At 40.6% G+C, this 18,198-nt stretch overlaps 1 protein-coding gene across 1 annotated transcript in view; it reads left to right on the top strand.

The window, feature by feature from the left end:
- The window catches only part of adgrv1 (adhesion G protein-coupled receptor V1), a 697,787-nt gene that overhangs the window by 606,393 nt on the left and 73,196 nt on the right, over positions 1-18,198 (top strand). Inside the window, exon 86 of the mRNA XM_051930189.1 lies at positions 5,697-5,854. Within this exon, the coding sequence (XP_051786149.1) occupies positions 5,697-5,854 (158 nt within the window). The remainder of the gene's footprint in view (positions 1-5,696; positions 5,855-18,198) is intronic.

The raw sequence follows: 18,198 nt of genomic DNA, 5'->3' as shown, positions 1-18,198 counted from the left end.
GGTGTCTGACGTCTGACCTGAGGGTTCAAGAGGACGACAGTGCCTTTATCTTTCACAAAGTATGACGTGACTTGACCGTCTTGCGGGATTTGAAAGTGTCTCTCTGTCTCTCTTCAAAAGATCTCTCTTCAAAAGACCATGTCTCGTTGCAGAAAAAAAAGTCTTGTCTCGTCCCAAGATTTTTTTTTATAATGGAGAGATATTATAGAATTACCACCCATTTTACACTCATAGTGTCATTTCTTTATATAATGTCTTTGTCACGGCCAGCTCTATTTTTTTTGCTGCCCTAGGCAAAAGTGAAAATGTTGCAACCAAGCCACAGTCTCTTGAAGACAATGGCTTGTAGATATTATTTCATAGATCAGTTCCCCTTTGGTGTTTCACACGAGTTGCACACAGATATCAGATTGAATAGAAGAATGTGGAAGTTCCCTGTGGAGATTCAAGTGAGTTGCAGAGAAAATCAGGGGCTTTGAGCAAAGGATGATCCAAAGCCACCCTCCTTCAATTCCAGTGTCTACTTTATTTAAAAAGATGCAGCCCCCTGGAAAGTCTGACTCGTCTTTGGGGATGCTGAATCAAAGGCATGTATTGGTCATAAAAGTACAACACAATAATGAGTTTAAACTGCCTTCGTGTGTTATCACTACCAGATTTACTGCAGTAGGAGAAAAGCATCCTGATATGCCAGATCTTTCTTTTTTCTTTCATTACTTGATTGACAAGTCTTAGAGGTCATACCCTCTGCCACATGGAGATTGTGATCATGAACTACAGATACTCCTCATAGATTCTAAGCTAAAGTGTTATCAAATCACACTTCAGAGCTTTAAGCAATTTGAATCAGTCATTGACGTTTGAAAGGTCATAGTATTCATTGACCTGTTTTTCAAATTTAGCCATTGCCCCATGGTAAGCGTAATGGCTCTACCACTATTTTTGTATACTGGGACATCATTTGCTAGCTTACAGTCTTTAGGATTTCTCCAGTGTGTAGTGATTTTTGTTTTTTAAAAGATACATCTAAGGTGCATACATACTCAATGACCTTCTAAAGCACTCTTTTATTTTTTTTAGTTACTTCTTGGCCTCTACAAAATAATTGAAACTTCGTTCCAGGGATTTTAGACATTAAGGAATCTAGTCATCACATTGGTTTTTGAGTTGAATGTATTTTAATGTAGTTTACAAGTAAATATGTTTTACTGCAGTGCCATCTTGTTTTTGTTGTAGGCTCCTCTATCTTGAGCATTTGCGGTTAGTAATGTGTTTACAGGTTGCTGGGCAATATCTCCTGGAACTCGTGCTTAGTGACATCACCTGTGCAACAACTCTTAAGCCAGCAACACAGAACATTGTTCACCATGTTTATGGATACAAAGTACTACATAACATTTTTTACTTTGAGCATTTAAAATAAGCTCTAATTTTAATCATTTTTCTTCATGTCAACTAAAATTTAGAGCTTTTGGTCGCTCTGATGGCTGTCATACTCGGGGAGTAACTGTTGCTGTAGCAGATTGACTTCTTCTGATGGTGTCCTATGTCATTCCTTTCAACAAGTGTATTATGAGACTCAGATTACGGCACTCCCTGGGTGCCATGTCTGTTGTCTCAGTGTATGCTCCGACCCCAGTGAGTGATGTCTTGACGTGGGAGACATTTTATTCACAGCTTCGCTCGGTTGTTGATGGGTGCCCACAAGGTGACATTCCTCTGGTCATGGGTGACTTCAATGCAGCCACTGGCACTGACTGGGCTGGCTATGAGGATTGTCTCGGTCCCCATGGGTTTGGTGACTGTGGTGAAAGTGGCTACATGTTCCTTGACTTCGCAAAAGGTCAGGGGCTGCGAATCGCTGGATCCTGGTTCCAGCGCCCAGAACTGCATCGTTGGACTTGGTACTCCAATGCTGGTGGTGCGGTGAAGGAGATCGATCACATCCTTGTTGACAGACACTGGAGGCTCTTGCAAAACTGCAGGGTCTACAGAAGTGCCCAGTTTGTGAATTCTGACCACAGACTTGTTGTTGCTACTCTTAGGATCCAGCTTAGGTCCAGTAGGTTACCACTTACTAGGAAAATGAGCCTAGACTTGGCCAGACTCCAAGACCAGGCTGTTTCTAATGAGTTTGCACGCAGTTTGTGTGAGGAACTTGCAGATTAGGGTGCAACTGCCGATCCTAATGTGATGTGGGAGACCTTCCATGACAAGACCCTGAAGGTTGCTGAGGGTTGTGTTGGTGTTATCGGTGTTCCCAGAAGGAAGTGTTTCATCTCACAGGGCACCCTGGATATCATCAAGAGGAGTCGCAGCTCACGGCTCGATGGCAACTCTGGTCGGTACCGGGAACTGAGAGGGACAGCTGCAAGGGCTCTGAGGGCAGATAAAGAGGCTTTGTTAGAGGAATCTGTCAGCAAGTGACACACCATCTGTGGTCTAGCGACCCACGTCCTGCTTACAGAGGAATCAAAGCATTACGCACATCCGAATCTGTTCCTCGGAGAGTGGCAGTCAGGGCGGCTGATATAGCAGTCCTTATGGATAACACTGCAGTTGTGACCTGCTGGACTGGCTACTTTGAGCAGTTGTTCAAAGCTGATCCTCCGGCTAGAATGTTGGATATCTCTGGGTCCACGATCCTTGAGGCTGATCCTCCAGTTAGCTGTGAACCACCAAATCTCACTGAGATTGCACAGGTGGTGAAACAGCTGAGGGGAGGAAAGGCTGCAGGGATCTGTGGTATCCGGGGTGAACTTCTCCAGGCAGGTAGTAAGGCTGTCCTCCTGGCATTGCAAGCAATCTTTGCTTCCATTTGGGAGACTGACATCATCCCAACTTACTGGAAAACGGGACTTATCGTCCCTATCTGGAAAGGGAAGGGTGATCACCTGGATTGCAGTAACTACAGAAGAATAACACTGCTCTCGTTGCCAGGTAAGTTCCTTGCTAGGGTCGTCCTCAATAGGATCTGTGATCACTTGCTAACCAACAGCGACCGAAACAGTCTAGATTTATGCCTAAGAAGTCTACCATTGACCGCATCCTAGCACTGAGGGTTCTCATGGAGCGCAAACGCGAATATTGACAGAGTTTCTTTGCAGCCTTTGCTGATTTTTGTAAAGCGTTCGACTCAGTTGATCGAGCTGCCCTATCGGACATCCTGAGGGTTTGCTGGATCCCCTCGAGGTTGCTGGATATCATGGCTGGCCTATACATTGGTACTGTGAGTGCTGTGCAGAGTGGAGGCAGAACCTCTGTGTTTTTCCCTGTTGATTCTGGGGTTCGTCAGGGGTGTGTTCTTGCTCCTACTCTGTTCAATACTTGTATGGTCTGGGTGTTGGGCAAGGTCATGGAGTCCAGTGGCTGTAGGGCATTTGTTGGTGAAGAAAGATTCACTGATCTTGACTTTGCTGACGAAGCTGTGATCTTCACAGAGTCAATGGAGGCTCTGATCAGGGCATTCGAGAGACTGAGCGAGGAGTCTGAGTGTCTGGGCTTGCGAGTGTCCTAGATAAAAACCAAGATTCAGGCCTTTAATGACCTCTTGGGCACAGCGGTGTGTCTGTTTGTGGAGAGAGTGTTGACCTTGTCGAGAGGTTCACTTACTTTGGCAGTGACATTTACTGTATGTCTCTGGTGACTCTTCCTATGAAGTTTGTAGATGGATTGGGAGAGCATGGGGGTAATGAGGTCGCTGGAAAGGGCTGTGTGGCGCTCCCAATATCTATGCAAAAGGACGAAGGTCCAAGTCATTAGAGTCCTGGTGCTTCCTGTCTTGCTATATGGTTGCGAGACATGGATGCTATCCAGTGACCAAAGACTAGACTCCTTTGGTATTGTGTCTCTCCGGAAAAACCTTGGGTACCGTTGGTTTGACTTTGTGTCAAATGAGCGGTTGCTCATGGAGTCCCGAATGAGGCACATTACCTGCATTGTGAGGGAGCGTCAGTTACGGCACTACGGCCATGTGGCGCGTTTCCCCAAGTGTGATCTAGCTCGTAAGATCCTCATTGTTGGGGACCCGAGTGGCTGGACCAGGCCAAGGGGTCGCCCACTACCTGCATTGTGAGGGAGCGTCACTTACGGCACTACAGCCATGTGGCGCATTTCCCCGAGGGTGATCTAGCTCGTAAGGTCCTCATTGTTGAGGACCCAAGTGGCTGGATCAGGCCAAGGGGTCGTCCACGTAACACCTGGCTGCGGCAGATAGAGGGTCATTTCTGGAGGGTGGGACTGGATCGGATGTCTGCCTGGGGGGCTGCCAACCGGGATCCTGAGCTGTTTCGTTGTGTAGTGGGTGCGGCAACACACTGTACCAGTGCATGCCCCCCAAATTGAACTTGACTTGTTCCTAATATACTTTGCCTCTTCCTTGACCATTCTTTTCCTACTAAAATTCTTTGGATTAGCTTTTGTATTTTCCATAATATTTCTCCCCAATGGCCTTTTAACATTCTTAATATTCTTTGTCATCATGAGATCATAAGCTCTAGAATCAGAACTAGAGGTATATGGCATATAAGCATTATGTAACTCTTTTTCCTCTGTAATTTATTTTTAGCTGCTTATTTATTTGTCAAGGGGTCCTCTTTAATTTCTTACAGGTTCTGAATTTATGAATGTATTTATTGATCTTGCCATTTTTTCCCTTTTCTTTACACATATCCTTGATTTATGAATATTCTTTATCATGCCATTTAAACACACTGATCATTATTTGATCAAATTCTCTACAAGAATCCTACAAGAAATGACATGCACTTTGGGCAGCCTATTTACATTTGGGGACAATACTAATAACCCCAAACTTGTATGAGCAAGTTCACAATAGACTCATTTTCAATGGCTAATTTAATTTTGTCCACCAGATTAAACAATACCTTCTTTGATATACATGTACAAGTAATATGTATTTATGACTGTGGAAGATTTATGTGTGAATAGCTTTATTCACAGATTGATCTTTAGTAGTTAATCACGTCTATTGACTACAGCAGTACTTCCCAAAAGACATAAATGAAGTGATCATTATCTTCATGAGTATGGTGTGAGACACGATGAAAAGTCTAGTAATGATAGGCTGTTTTTATGTTACCTTCATAATTTTTACAGTATGAATGATTTTATCTCTTAAAATCAGCTGTCAGTATAACAACACTTTAGATGGCCTCAGAGCACCTTCTGAGTTTCAGAGTTTCGGTGTTTTTTTTTTTTGTTTTTTTTTTTACTTTGTTAGTTCCCCCAGGATGCAGTTTTGATTTCCTAACAAAGTCCAAATGTGTCATTTCAAAAGCTGTTACTCCTATGAAGAGTGTACAGTACTGTGCTTGTATATTCTGTTCCCCCGAGTATGTCCCATGTTTTGTTGAATCTAAATTGTATCATGGGCATGGGGGAAAGTGATGAACGGTGTATCAGCTTTAAAAATCAAATACACAACCTTAGTTAGTATATTTGTAACTCCTTAACAGACATTAAGCAAGTTTTTAAGTGGATGAAGAAATACAAATACATATTTTAAAAGGAGTATCTCAAACCCCACCCAAGACATCAAAAGATTTCCATAAAGTTTTAATTTCAGGAGTGCTGTTAAAAACAAGTAAACATGTATTGCACTCATTCCAATTGATGGGTTGAAAATGCCTAAAATGTACCTTTCCTCATCCTTTTTTTTCCCTCTTTCTTTCCAGGTGTTTCATTCCCAATGTATATGCAGCTCTCTCCACTGCTGCTTTAGTGCCATTGGCTTGTCTTGTGGGAGTGCTTGTGATGTTTATTCATGTGTATCAAGTGACTCATCAATGGAAAGCATATGATGATATCTTCAAAGGAAGGACCAACAGCACAGGTATGAAGCTGACAGCATGATACAAATTTATCTCCATATCTTCATATATCTTGATCTCAGTCTTATGATTAATTTTTCAATCTTGTTATATTTAACCTTATATAGTAATTTAAATATATATTCTGATAAATAAAATACAATGACAGAATTTGAAGTACATTTCTCTTCTCCATTGCACCTACAATACTTTATATACAAGGGTTGCCTCTCCAAACTACATCTCCTATGGAACCCTGTGGGAGTCTAAACTAGGACCTTACCAGAGTATCACTGCCACTTTTCAACCTTGGGGACAAACTGTCCCCTAGAACCAGTCTCCCTCAGTCCATCCATTACATGACCACCCCACCTAGGATAGGGACCTAGCCCTTACCAGAGTATTACTGCCACTTTTCAACCTTGGGGACAAACTGTCCCCTAGAACCAGTCTCCCTCAGTCCATCCATTACATGACCACCCCACCTAGGATAGGGACCTAGCGCCATCCCTCCCAGCCGGGTAAGGTATTGCTCTTCATCACAGACAAGATGCCTGTCCATCCATTATGTTAACTACATTGTACACTGTATTCTCACTTTTAGAATTTCTTATACTGAGAATTAGGACACATATTTAAAATCTTGGAACATTACTACAATACAACATCCAGCCCACATGGGCTCACATTTCCTTTTATTATGAGCAGGGACAAAGTTCTTTTATAACAATAGCTGCTTCATAACTGCTGAGTTTATGTATAACATTTTATTGCATTGCCATTATCTCTGTGTACCTTGGCCTGGATGTTAAAAGTATTTCTAACAGCAACAGTGTTTCATGATGACTTAAGAGCAGTATATAGATGATCATTTCTTTGACTTAGTGGACTTCTAGATGATTCTACTTTCTTTCTTTTTTGAACAATTTGCTGTTGTTGTCTTGTGTGACAAGATGTGGATGGATTATGGAGTTGGAATATACTTTTGCTGATTTGGCCATTTAAATTAATTTGACATGTTTTTGCTGTGATTAACCAAGATGGAAAAGAAAAGAATGAATTTCAGGTGTTCTTTTCAATAAGCTATCTTGTTTATTTTCAGGTGGAAAGGGAACTAACAAAGGAGCAGGTTAAAAATACATTAATGACGAGCTTAATGTTTGGAAAAAATTAGGCAAAAGGGAGGTAGATAAAGGATGTTTATCAAGGCATTATATAATTGCACTCCGGTGTCTGCTATCTCAGGTGTGCACTTACGTAACTGTAATGATGAAATAAGTGGCGTTAACTCTTTACTCTACAGCTGCACTGGTTGGTCTTTCCATCTGCAAAGGAATTGAGCTGGAAATGATTTTTGTTAAGTGTTTGTATTGCCATTTTGTTAATTTTCTTCAGTTATTTTATATTGTATATTTGTAATTAATCTATACAACTTTTCACAGATCTATTTTCTTTTGACATTAGAGTCTTTTTCTGTTGTTTGTGACAAAAAAGTCTAATTAAATCTACTGTAATTTAATTTTGTGTAATACTTAAATATGAAAACTTCCAAGGGGCAAATATGTTTTATAGGCATTGTAACAATACTACAACTACAACTAAACCGTGTTCAGACAGGATTTGAATACCATTCCAGGTAAAGTCGACAAAGCACAGAAACAAAGCACAACATTATTCCAGTCTGGCTTTGTTGTTTTCATGCTCACATACCATACTGATGAATTTATCCTTGGCTTACTCAAAGTAATCAAACCATTGCTGTTTTTGTGTACAGTTTCCACTTCTGTGAAACCATCTCCTCCTTTATTTTTTTTAGAATACAGCACACATGCTTTTGTTCGATAATGTGGGCCATTCATTGTAAAGAGCCTTTAGTTTTGCTGTTCTTCAGCGCTATTTGTTGTCTCTTATTTCTTCCAGTCTATTATTTCAAAACCGAAGCATAGGTATTGCTGTGCTATTTATCTCTCACATTTTGCTCTTGGTTTTCAGCTCTGTTTTCAGGATGGTTCTCGCTCATTTGTAACATTCTTTCTCATGCAGAATTCCGTCTACAGTACATCATCGTCATCTGGGTATTTTAACACTTTCTCTCTGTCTAAATTCCAAATACAGTTTTCATTCATCTGAATATCTGAACTTGCTGATAATTTTCCTGTATTGATGGTGGCCTTTGAGCAGTTTTCTCAGTCCAAAATAAAATTTTCAGTGAAATCTTTAATGATTTTTTAGTAGTTGTTAAATCTTCTTGTTTTTGCTAAATAAGTTTAAATCATCCCTGTATTGGAGGTGATTAATTGGATTTTCATATTATTTAAGTACTAGCTGTATAAGCCTGTGCTGTAAAAAGCACGGGGTCCTAGAAATTATTGAAATAGTCAGAAAAAAAGATTGAAATGTAGAGATGTCAGGTAATTGAAAGGAACTACTCTGGGCATCTCTCTCCTTGGAGGTTTCGTTTTAATAATAATAAATAATGCATTTTATTGCCGACATGCTTCCATCATTTGTGCATTAGTGGCTAAGCGTCTGTCTTTCTTTGGAGGTTGTGTTTTGCTGATGTGCTTGCCTCGCTTGTGTATTAGCGGCAGGAGGAAAAGTAAAAGGAATACCCTTTTGCCGATATGCTCGTCTCGCTTATGTATTAGCTGCTAAGCGAGTGACTCTTTCTTTGGAGGTTTCATTTTGCCGATGTGCTGGCCTCGCTTGTGTATCCTCGGAGGTGGAGCTCTTACCCCAACTCTACCTCTCAATTCCAGGCCGGACAGACAGACACACACATTTCCACGCACAGACGTTTATATATAAGAATGTCAGTTTCTGTCAATTTGAAATATTGGTTGGTTGTATCAAGCTGTGGCAAACCAAGAGTGAAATCCATCCATCCATCCATCCATTATCCATAGCACGTCCATAGCACACTGTCAGCCTGAGCATGTATTTGCTTCACAAATACTTTCAGCAGCCATGGGTAATAGCATCCAAAAAATGCATTTCCAGAGGCAAATGTTTGGGTGATCGTATTATTCAATTTCCTGCCTGAAGTAATCTGTCTCAATATTTCAGAAAAAACAAAATTTATGTTGATGCGCTGAATGTAAAATGCTAAACTCAGCAACACAATCTCAAGAGCAGTAGGGTAACACATAAAATGAAAAGTTTGATAAATAGTCCAATTACTTCATAAAGCCCACTGCTCGTGTCGCTCGCTCAACCCCTGGGAGACTAGTCAGGATAAAGGGAAAGATGACTGCAGCAATGTACAGAGACATCCTGGATGAAAACCTGCTCCAGATCACTCTTGACCTCAGACTGGGGCGACAGTTCATCTTTCAGCAGGACAACGACCCTAAGCACACAGCCAAGATATCAAAGGAGTGGCTTCAGGACAACTCTGTGAATGTCCTTGAGTGGCCCAGCTAGAGCCCAGACTTGAATCCGATTGAACATCTCTGGAGAGATCTTAAAATGGCTGTGCACCAATGCTTCCCATCCAAAAAGATGGAGCTTGAGAGGTGCTGCAAAGAGGAATGGGCGAAACTGGCCAAGGATGGGTGTGCCAAGCTTATGGCATCATATTCAAAAAGACTTGAGGCTGTAATTGCTGCCAAAGGTGCATCGACAAGGTATTGAGAAAAGGCTGTGAATACTTATGTACATGTGATTTCTCAGTTTTTTTATTTTTAATAAATTTACAAAAACCTCAAATAGACTTTTTATCACATTGTCATTATGGGGTGTTGTGTGCAGAATTCTGAGGAAAAAAATGAATTTAATCCATTTTGGAATAAGGCTGTAATATAACAAAATGTGGAAAAAATGATGCGCTGTGAATACTTTCCGGATGCACTGTATCATATTGCACCATTTATTGTTATAACTGAACATTCAACATTCTTGTTAGTAGAGAGCTGCTAGCTCATAATTGTGTGTTGGCAATTGTAACAAAGGCACTATATAGGCGCCTGACCCGACACAGACCCACACCGGAGGCACATATAAAAGCAAAGAAACTTTTATTTTTCTTCACCTGTGGGGCACGTCTTCCCCGTGTCCCACAGCACAACACAGTCCCAAAGCAGACCAGTAAAGCACACAAAAGAACCAACACTCTTCTCCTTTAATCACCACCACTCCTCTCCATCAAGCTTCGTCCTCCTCCTCCTCCTGACTCTGGCCATTGAGTGGTGGCTGCTGGCCTGTTTTATAGTCAACCCGGAAGTGCTCCAGTGGTGACTGCTGAGTTCCAGCTGCACTTGCGGGTGTGGCGAATACACTGCCCATACGGGCTCAAGAGACCTAGCTGCAGCACCCCCTGGCAGTGCCTGCGGGACCCAACAGGACTGCACCCAACTCCAATTCCCATGGAGCCCTGCGGGAAACCGAGGCACCACTCCAACCCAGGGGGACAGCCATCTAGCGTCCAGAAGAAGGTATTGCACAGTCCATGGCTGCTCCCCCTGAACATATAGCGAACGGGCGTCCCAGCCGGGCATGGACCCCGGCCGTTCGCCACACAGTATATTTCATTTCATTGCACCAATACCAAGATAGCTCCCTGTATAGCTGACTGAATCTGAATTTTATTATTATACAGTGTTACATCCTTCATCTTTGAGAACAAACTTGATTTTATTTTTAACAAAACTGTGATTTTGATTTTTGATTTATATACTCTGGATTTAAATGCAGGATAATATACCCACATCATTTCTACTCTTTGCTCTTGTGTTCATGTTTATTTGGTTTTAGTTTGCTTCTGAAAGGACTGTGATCATGTTGACGAGGATGGTACAGTTTAAGAGACTGTTTGGTTCCAGTAATCCTTTCAGGTTGCAAGAGATTGGTTTTGTCACCAATGGACTAATTTGCCCATAAGATCATCAATTAACCCCTTGTTTATCTAGGTGATAGTTGAACAACATGTGTTTACATTATTTATCCATCCATCCATCCATTATCCAACCCGCTATATCCTAACTACAGGGTCACGGGGGTCTGCTGGAGCCAATCCCAGCCAACACAAACCCTGGGCAGGGCTCCAGCCTACCGCAGTTTACATCATTTATTCTATTCATAATTTATTTTGGATGCTATTTAATCTTTATCAAGAAGTTGATTATTAGTAATATTAACCTTCCACAGAATGTTGATGTGTTTAGTAAATATATGCGTGGAATTTTAACAAGAAGAAGAAGAACGTTAATAATAATCAGATGCTGTCAGTCCAATCATCTGCTGGTTTTATTCAGTTTTAGATATATAAATACATAATGTGCAACAAACCACTGGAATTATCAATAAATAACAAATGAAATGTTTATTAATATTATTTTAGTTGCAGCGGGTGTGTGTGGATTGGTAAGAATAGAGATGGAGAATAAAAGGAACAAAACTCTGTGGCTTATACTGTCATTTACTGTGCTTCACAACAAGCCTGCTGAATATCCAGTCAGAGCTCTAGATACTTAGGCTGCTTGTTGCCTAAATTTACAGATGAAGATGAATTAACAATGCAGAAGGTCAGTGCCTCAAATTACTCCACATGATACATCCTGGAGTTTTTTGTATGCACTGCTTTTATATATGGTGATCACAATGTACATCTCTACAGTTGCTGACACACAATTCTGCATGCTCTATGTTGGGTCCCATTGATACCTGTAACTCAATCTTTAACAATTCAAAGAAAAACACTGTAAAAAAACAAATAATGGAACTGATGAGTAGAAAATTAACATTACTACTGTATTTTCATTGATGCTATGGTGACACAGGTACTTAATGTGCAGTAAAATCTTTTTAAGTACTTACAGGTGCTGGTCATAAAATTAGAATATCATGACAAAGTTGATTTATTTCAGTAATTCCATTCAAAAAGTGAAACTTGTATATTAGATTCATTCATTACACACAGACTGATGTATTTCAAATGTTTATTTCTTTTAATGTTGATGATTATAACTGACAACTAATGAAAGTCCCAAATTCAGTATCTCGGAAAATTAGAATATTGTGAAAAGGTTCAATACTGAAGACACCTGGTGCCACACTCTAATCAGCTAATTAACTCAAAACACCTGCAAAAGCCTTTAAATGGTCTCTCAGTCTAGTTCTGTAGGCTACACAATCATGGGGAAGACTGCTGACTTGACAGTTGTCCAAAAGACGACCATTGACACCTTGCACAAGGAGGGCAAGACACAAAAGGTCATTGCTAAAGAGGCTGGCTGTTCACAGAGCTCTGTGTCCAAGCACATTAATAGAGAGGCGAAGGGAAGGACAAGATGTGGTAGAAAAAAGTGTACAAGCAATAGGGATAACCGCACCCTGGAGAGGATTGTGAAACAAAACCCATTCAAAAATGTGGGGGAGATTCACAAAGAGTGGACTGCAGCTGGAGTCAGTGCTTCAAGAACCACCACGCACAGACGTATGCAAGACATGGGTTTCAGCTCTCTCATTCCTTGTGTCAAGCCACTCTTGAACAAGAGACAGCGTCCGAAGCGTCTCGCCTTTGGACTGCTGCTGAGTGGTCCAAAGTTATGTTCTCTGATGAAAGTAAATTTTGCATTTCCTTTGGAAATCAAGGTCCCAGAGTCTGGAGGAAGAGAGGAGAGGCACAGAATCCACGTTGCGTGAGGTCCAGTGTAAAGTTTCCACAGTCAGTGATGGTTTGGGGTGCCATGTCATCTGCTGGTGTTGGTCCATTGTGTTTTCTGAGGTCCAAGGTCAACGCAGCTGTCTACCAGGAAGTTTTAGAGCACTTCATGCTTCCTGCTGCTGACGAACTTTATGGAGATGCAGATTTCATTTTCCAACAGGACCTGGCACCTGCGCACAGTGCCAAAGCTACCAGTACCTGGTTTAAGGACCATGGTATCCCTGTTCTTGATTGGCCAGCAAACTCGCCTGACCTTAACCCCATAGAAAATCTATGGGGTATTGTGAAGAGGAAGATGCAATACGCCAGACCCAACAATTCAGAAGAGCTGAAGGCCACTATCAGAGCAACATGGGCTCTCATAACACCTGAGCTGTGCCACAGACTGATCGACTCCATGCCACGCCGCATTGCTGCAGTAATCCAGGCCAAAGGAGCCCCAGCTAAATATTGAGTGCTGTACATGCTCATACTTTTCAGGTTCATACCTTTCAGTTGGCCAACATTTCTAAAAATCCTTTTTTTGCATTGGTCTTAATTGATATTCTAATTTTCCGAGATACTGAATTTGGGACTTTCATTAGTTGTCAGTTATAATCATCAACATTAAAAGAAATAAACATTTGAAATACATCAGTCTGTGTGAAATGAATGAATCTAATATACAAGTTTCACTTTTTGGATGGAATTACTGAAATAAATCAACTTTGTCATGATATTCTAATTTTATGACCAGCACCTGTAGATTTCCAGTGGGAAAACATAAGCCAAAGCAATGAAAAGCAAGAGGTGAAATCTTATTTTCTTTTGGTATATTCTAGGCAGCTTCATTACAGATTGGTGTTTACCTTCAAATGATATGAAAAGTTGCACAAGGCTCAATAAAAATATTTTGTCTGAAGCCCAGAAGTGTCACATGGTAGGTCTGTGTCTTATCCAGCACTAAATTGTCATACCTCTATTGAATTACTAAAAATAAATGCCAGGTGCTGAAGTGCCAATGATTAAGTTAATTTGTTTTTGGAATACCCAATAACATTCACAGCTGTCATTTTTCTCAATCTTTTGCCCTGTAAGTAATATAATAGATGCATAAGTCAATGGTGCACATGTAAACCATTCACAATCAGATCAATCAATCTTTTAATTTCCTCTTATAAAAAATACAATTATTGTTGACTATTTTTATTCAACTTTGCAAATCAAATAGAAAATATACAGTACTTCATAGGTTGAAAGTACTCTAGTTGATACTCTGGTTAGTTGATAATGAGGTATCTAGGGTAACAAGGGCACCCAAAAGAAGCCTTATAGAAAGAGCTGCTTTGCAAGCCAATGTGAAAAAAAAAGCCTTAAGGAGAAGTAAGCACTACATTTGTAAAGAGTGTAATTACATTGTCAAGTAGTGTAAGAATGAGAGACAGTAAGACTGATGAGGTCTTACTAATAACTAAACAGGGCAGGCCATGTTAAAGCTACTGTAAGAGCCAACTTCTTTAAAAAACATAAAGCTCAACAGTTTTGTTAATACATGGGAGGTGCCATTGTGGACTGGAGATCTAGAGGGAGTTAACTGTCCTTTATCTGAGTTTCTTAATAAACTAAAGGTCAGTGCACTGAATTGTTAACATTAAAAATATAGTTCCATTTTTGATAGCAAAATACAATCAAAGGCCTGTGAACTAGTGAATATATTGAAAATATTTGCCAAAGGTGCAGTGTTTGTTCCTTAGGGAGGCCATTACAGCATCTCAGAAAAAATAAACTTCTAGTAGGTGTGCCTACCAAACTGCTCTTGCAATATTAGTGGCAAAATATCCCAAAGTAATGTGTTTTGGAATTTGCAAGTATAATAAGTTACTTTATTTAGCTGTATTTGACAGCAAAATTGACATAGCTGTAATTTTTTCAAAATATATGCATTAAAATAATCTATCTACAGTATGTGATATTAAAAACTGTTCTTAAAACTGTCCATATAATCCTGGATTCTAAATAAGATACGTTTATTATTAAAAATCTAAATATAGGTATGCATAAGAAATAGTAAGTCATGCTTAAATCAAGTGAGATGCTTTATGTAAAGAAAGAGAACTCATTTTGTGTCCACATAAAGTCTAAGAATAGGATTTAATATTTTATATTATAGTCTGCTTTTGTAAACAGATTAGCTAGAATGTTCAATTCATGCAACAATAAAATATATTAAAACGCCTGAGTTTTTGTATCATCAGGTTTAGCAGCAAGTACTTCCATTACACATAAGGTTTAATGGTAGTAAATTGACCTGGATTAAATTAAAGATGCTGGTAGAAGACGTTTAGATTGTTAATTGAGCAGAATGTGCTATATAATACAGTCCTATTAAACGATGTGATTCGGAGCAACTCAGTTGTTATATCACTTTCAGTTTTGTTGTATATTATGGAAAAATAATCATCTTTTATTTTGCAGTACCAATATACAGTGATCCCTCGCTATATCGCGCTTCGCCTTTCGCGGCTTCACTCCATCGCGGATTTTATATGTAAGCATATTTAAATATATATCGCGGATTTTTCGCTGCTTCGCGGGTTTCTGTGGACAATGTAGTGATGTGTCGTTCGCGAACGAGCCGGCTCTAAGAGCCGATGCTTTGAAGCGAACGAGAGGAGCTGATGCCCGTCGAGCAGAGCCGAAGCTTCAGTGGCTCCTGCTCAGCTCTGCTGAAAATCCATTCGGCAGGGGCGGGACTTTACTTATATGGGCACACAGAACATTGGCTCATAATGCCGGCTCGTTCACGAACAACACATCGGACTAGGATCGTACCATTATGTGAAAGAAGGAAGGGGGGCAGACGCTCCGAAGACAGCGAATGTTGGTACAGGCCAGGTACTCAGAGCGACACTGTTGCTGCGACAGACGAGGAGCCAGATTTAAATGCAAGCGCATCGTGAAGGAAAAAAGAAGAGTGAAGAAATGAGTGAAAGCCGAAAAAGAAGCAGCATCTGGCTGCATTTCAGTGATATTGGAGACTGCAAAGCTAAGTGCAGAATTTGTAATATGAAAATATCCGTTAGAGCAGGGTCAACAATAAACCTGCACAGACATATAAGAACCACCCACCCATCCGTGCAACTGAAGGAGAGCGTGCCCTCTCTCCTGCCATCCACTGAGCCTGGAAAAGAGCCAAGTACTTCTGCTGCAGCATCCACTGTCTTACCGAAAACTGCAGGTATAACACGGTCTTCAGTTCAAACCAAAATAAGCACATTTATTCCAAAACAAATGACGCCAAACAAACAAATAAGTGTCGATGAGGAGCTGGCTAAAATGATAGCTAGCGACTTTCAACCATTTTCCATTGTGGAGGACAGAGGATTTACAACTTTTGTACAGGCCTTAAACCCCATGTATGTTCTCCCTAGCAGAAAAACTTTGTCCCAAACAATTGTTCCATAACTATATATCTGAGGATGGAGTACAACACTGCTTTCAGAAACCACTGCTCTGGAAAAAAGGTAGCATTTAATGACAACAGAGCTGTGGATGAGGCATTTCAAACAATAAGTGCAGCAGCAGCAAGATGCAACCCCAGCAGCCTGTCTGCTCCTCCATCAGAGGGCCAAGAGGAAGAAACCAGGGGCATGTTCACAGGAACCACAAGCTTCTGCTATGTGGAGGCTCTTTGACGAAAGAGCAACAGGAGACACTGCAAGGAGAAATCCCACAGCTGATGCTATGCTGGAGTTGAGGTCCTATCTTGAGGAGCCCCTCATCCAAAGATCCGAAGACCCACTGAGTTGGTGGGAGGCCAAGGCTGCAGTCTACCCACGCCTGGTTAAGGTAATGGTAGGAAGACTTTGCATTGTTGCTACATCGGTCCCCTCAAAAAGAGTCTTCTCAAAAACAGGACAAATAATCACGGAGAGGAGAAATCGCATCAGCCCATCTAAGCTGAGGCATCTGGCATTTCTGAATGCCAACCTGGCCTAAAAACTTTTATTCAAAGAGTCATAGTGTTGTGTTGTTGTTGTTGAGTTTGGCCTTTATTTAATTTGTTTGCTGTGTTTTTGTGTTAAGTTGTTCATTTAAAGCTTTTATTAAAATGTTAAACAATAGTAACTGTGTATTTATTGTAATGAAAAAATGCATAAAAATACGTAATGTCTGAAAACAATGAATAAGAAATTACTTATACACAAACCATTCATAATTGCTTAATCAGGCTAAAATATAAGCATCCAAGTGATACTAAACGAAGAGCCATTCGGGAGCCGTAAGAGCCGGCTCTTTAAAGGGAGCCGATCCAAAAGAGCCGAAGCTTTGAAAAGAGCCGGAGTTCCCATCACTAATCACTAGGACAATGGGTCTTTTAATTTCTGGTACATGCTTCCTCAGTTGGTTTGCCCAGTTGATTTCATACAAGGGACGCTATTGGCAGATGGCTGAGAAGCTACCCAACTTACTTTCTCTCTCTCTCTCTTGCGCTGATGTAGGGGGGTGTGAGCAGGGGGGCTGTTCGCACACCTAGACGATACGGACGTTGCTACCTTCTGTGTGCCTCTGCTTCCTGAAAGACATGCTGCACGGTGCTTCGCATACTTAAAAGTTCAAAGGGCACGTATTGATTTTTGACTTTGTTTTTCTCTGTCTCTCTCTCTCCCTGCTCCTGACGGAGGGGGTGTGAGCTGCCGCCTTCAACAGCTTTGTACCGGCGGTGCTTAGCATACTTAAAACAGCCCTATTTGATTTGTTTGCTTTTATCTCTCTGACGCGCACTCCGTTGAAGAGGAAGATATGTTTGCATTCTTTTAATTGTGAGACAGAACTGTCATCTCTGTCTTGTCATGGAGCACAGTTTAAACTTTTGAAAAAGAGACAAATGTTTGTTTGCAGTGTTTGAATAACGTTCCTGTCTCTCTACAACCTCCTGTGTTTCTGCGCAAATCTGTGACCCAAGCATGACAATATAAAAATAACCATATAAACATATGGTTTCTACTTCGCAGATTTTCTTATTTCGCGGGTGGCTCTGGAACGCAACCCCCGCGATGGAGGAGGGATTACTGTACTACAAAAAATATATATTTTTAAATTAAGTAAATACATATATTGGTAACACTTCAGTTTAACTACAGTACTACAAAAATGCATCTATTACTTTATTTACTGTTATATAACAAGACTTTAACAAACACTTCTTTGGCTCTTCATAATACTTACAAAGCATCAGTAGAGTGTTCATCTTTGCTTTGTAACCTACCAACAAAACTTCACTTTGAAATGGTCTGAGGTCAGACACATTTCTCTTGATATTGCATATTTAGTATAAGAACTGAGAATCTTTCATATTAACAAGTAATTTTGCCAATATGCCACACTGCACAGGTATGAATAACCAATATACTGATGTTTTATAAGTGTTATGAAGGCCAAAAGAAGCCTTTATTAATATCTCGTTATACAATAGTATATAAGTAATAGGTGCATTTTTGCAGTACCTAAACTAAGGTGTTACCAATATATTAAAAACTAGCCGCTACCCACGGCTCCACCCATGTAATAGTGAAACAGGACAGTGAGGATGGCCCTGCTCGGCTCCCTACTCCTGACGTCACACTTCCCCCTCCCTTCGGCCCGCAGCCTCTGTCTTGGATTAGCGCAAATATATCGCTCCTGCAAACAAACTATGATTCTTAGCTCGATGAGAGAAGTTGC

Source organism: Erpetoichthys calabaricus, chromosome 7 (genome assembly GCF_900747795.2).
Source record: "Erpetoichthys calabaricus chromosome 7, fErpCal1.3, whole genome shotgun sequence".
Taxonomy (NCBI): Eukaryota; Metazoa; Chordata; class Cladistia; order Polypteriformes; family Polypteridae; genus Erpetoichthys; species Erpetoichthys calabaricus.
Note: the sequence above shows the minus strand (reverse complement) of the source record. Positions and strands in the feature narration are given on the sequence as shown.